Source organism: Pteronotus mesoamericanus, unplaced genomic scaffold (assembly GCF_021234165.1).
Source record: "Pteronotus mesoamericanus isolate MK-2021 breed Mesoamerican mustached bat unplaced genomic scaffold, CSHL_Meso_final scaffold_232, whole genome shotgun sequence".
NCBI classification, from domain to species: domain Eukaryota; kingdom Metazoa; phylum Chordata; class Mammalia; order Chiroptera; family Mormoopidae; genus Pteronotus; species Pteronotus mesoamericanus.
The window spans coordinates 18931852-18934673 of record NW_026555311.1 but is presented as its reverse complement, the minus strand read 5'-3'; the positions used below and the strand labels follow the sequence as shown (position 1 = coordinate 18934673).

Here is a 2822-nt window from a genome sequence, read left to right as displayed (position 1 = left end):
CACGCGCGCGGTATTAAACAGAGTTTCTGAAGCAGATGAGTTGGTAACTCCGGGATTCTGTACCTTGAAAGTGTTCACAATTGCAAGGTACGCAGGCGCTTTTCATTCTCCTTTAGGTACACTTCCCTGGCTCCGCATTTAGTAAGGAGTCCTAGTGTGTTTGTACATGCTGTAAATTATCCTGGCCCTAAAACTACTCAGAAGAGAGTTTTCTGCATATTACCACCCGAGTTGGTCGCGGGGTGTTGGGAGAAGGGGACGGACGGACGAACCTGGAATTCTATACCTGTACTCCAGTTTTACTTTCCATTAAGAAAAAGATTACATAAAGTCGATCTGGAGCGAGAGATGAAAATTGGGAAACGTATTGTCAGTTTTTAAAATTCTACCATCGATTTTAAAAGGTAATAATCATTTAGCAATTACATATCTACATATCTATGGAAGATTTGCATAGACACACGTATGTATATATTACATATGAGAGAGTTTAAATGTTTGGCCACAAACGGTGGGAGCAGCGATCCTAGTTTGGAGGCAGCAAAGGGCAGGAGCGCTTCTCCCCACCGCAAGGGCCCTGCCCAAGCTCGGCCCGTCCAGCCTCGCAGGGGGTCTCCAGCCCTCTCGCGGCAGCGCCAGTCCAACCAGACTCCGCTAGGGCTCCAACCAGGAGTCCGCTCCACGTCGGCTCACGCACCCCAGCCTCTGGCACTGGGACACAACACCGGAGTCGAATTACAACCTGCAATTAACATATGAATTTAACGAACTTGAAGAAGGCGGGAGTGGAGTTGAAGAACCGAGAGCGGGCGCCGTAGTCCCTAGTACGCCCGGAACTTTTCTTTGGGTGTAAAAACTCTTTGATTGGCTGCTCGCACGCGCCTGCCCGCGCCCTCCATTGGCCGAGCAGACACGCGACCGGCGCGAGGAGGGGGCTGGGAGAGGAGCGGGGGGGAGCCACACTGGCGCGTGCCGCTTTTTAAAGGGGCGCAGCGCCTTCAGCAACCGGAGAAGCTTCGTTGCACGCGACCGGGTGTGTGATCTCCGAGTAGGTGGGGGAGGGTGGAGAAGGAGGAAAAAAAAAAAAAAGATATTGCAGTAGAGACCCGGGAAGGTTTTTTTGTTTGTTTTGTTGTTTTGTTTTGTTTTGTCGAGCTGTTTTGCCTGTGCCTCCTCCGACCCTGCGCCTTCGAGCCTTTTCAGTGCAATGTCCCGCCTGCTGCATGTAGAAGAGTGGGCTGAAGTGAAGGAGTTAGGGGACCACCATCGCCATCCCCAATCGCACCACCTGCCGCAGCCGCAACAGCCACCTGCGACCCTGCAGACGAGAGAGCATCCTGTCTACCCCGCCGAGCTGTCCCTCCTGGATAGCACCGACCCACGCGCCTGGCTGGCCCCCACTTTGCAGGGCATCTGCACGGCACGCGCCGCCCAGTATTTGCTGCATTCCCCCGAGCTGGGTGCCTCAGAGGCCGCGGCGCCTCGGGAGGAGGTGGACAGCCGCGGGGACCTGGTGAGGAGAAGTGGAGGCGGCAGCAGTAACAAGAGCCCCGGCCCGGTGAAAGTGCGCGAACAGCTGTGCAAGCTGAAAGGCGGGGTGGTGGTAGACGAGCTGGGCTGCAGCCGCCAGCGTGCCCCTTCCAGCAAACAGGTGAACGGGGTGCAGAAGCAAAGGCGGCTGGCGGCCAACGCCAGGGAGCGGCGCAGGATGCATGGGCTGAACCACGCCTTCGACCAGCTGCGCAACGTTATCCCATCTTTCAACAACGACAAGAAGCTGTCCAAGTATGAGACCCTGCAAATGGCCCAGATCTATATCAACGCCTTGTCCGAGCTTCTACAAACGCCCAGCGGCGGGGAGCAGCCTCCGCCGCCACCAGCGTCTTGCAAGAACGACCACCACCACCTTCGCACCTCCGTCCCCTATGAAGGCGGCGCGGGCACTGCGACCGCAGCTGGGGCACAGCCGGGCTCCGGAGGGGGCCAGCGGCCAGCCCCGCCTGGAAGTTGCCGGACTCGCTTCTCAGCCCCGGCCTCCGCGGGAGGATATTCAGTGCAGCTGGACGCTTTGCACTTCTCGACTTTCGAGGACAGCACCCTGACGGCGATGATGGCGCAAAAGAACCTGTCGCCTTCGCTGCCCGGGGGCATCCTGCCGCCAGTGCAGGAGGAAAGTAGCAAAACTTCGCCCCGGTCTCACAGAAGCGACGGGGAGTTTTCCCCCCATTCCCATTACAGTGATTCGGATGAGGCAAGTTAGGAAGGTGACAGAAACCCTGAAAACTGAGACAGAAACAAAATCGCCCTTTCCCAGTGCGCGGGAAGCCCCGCGGTTAAAGATCCCCGCACCCTTTTAATTTTTGCTGGGCGATGGTCGTTGTTTAGCAACGACTTGGCTTCAGATGGCAGCTACATGTGATGCTTTGCAAAAGCCGCCGCTATTCCAAACTTCCTGTCGTCCAATATTGTTTGATGAAAACTTGTTAAAGTTATTTCCTTCCCTCCCACCTTCTTCTCCCCCTGTAGACACAGAAAAGGTATAATTGATTATATGTACCCATATATGGCATCATTATTCTTGTTCCCTGCTGCCAATACGCTGCTAAAACGTCGCATCTTCTCTGTGGCTGGTTTGTGTTTAATTTATTTTATGCCCTGGGCATCCATCCCTGTGTGTTGCGCGCACTCACGCCTGGGAGAGTTAGTATTCCCTAAATTGTTTCCCAAAATGCATTATGAAACGCAAAGTTGAGACTTCCAAAGTGAATTACTTTTGACTATGGAATCGTTCGAAAATGGGGAACTTTGAAGTTTATATATTG

General features: G+C 54.6%; 1 protein-coding gene across 1 annotated transcript; it reads left to right on the top strand.

Annotated features, from left to right (window-relative positions):
* Positions 1 to 1207: 1207 nt before the first annotated feature.
* ATOH1 (atonal bHLH transcription factor 1) lies at positions 1208 to 2260 on the top strand. Its single transcript, XM_054591546.1, has one exon. It carries the CDS (start codon positions 1208 to 1210, stop codon positions 2258 to 2260), a length of 1053 nt encoding a protein of 350 aa, XP_054447521.1.
* Positions 2261 to 2822: the final 562 nt, after the last annotated feature.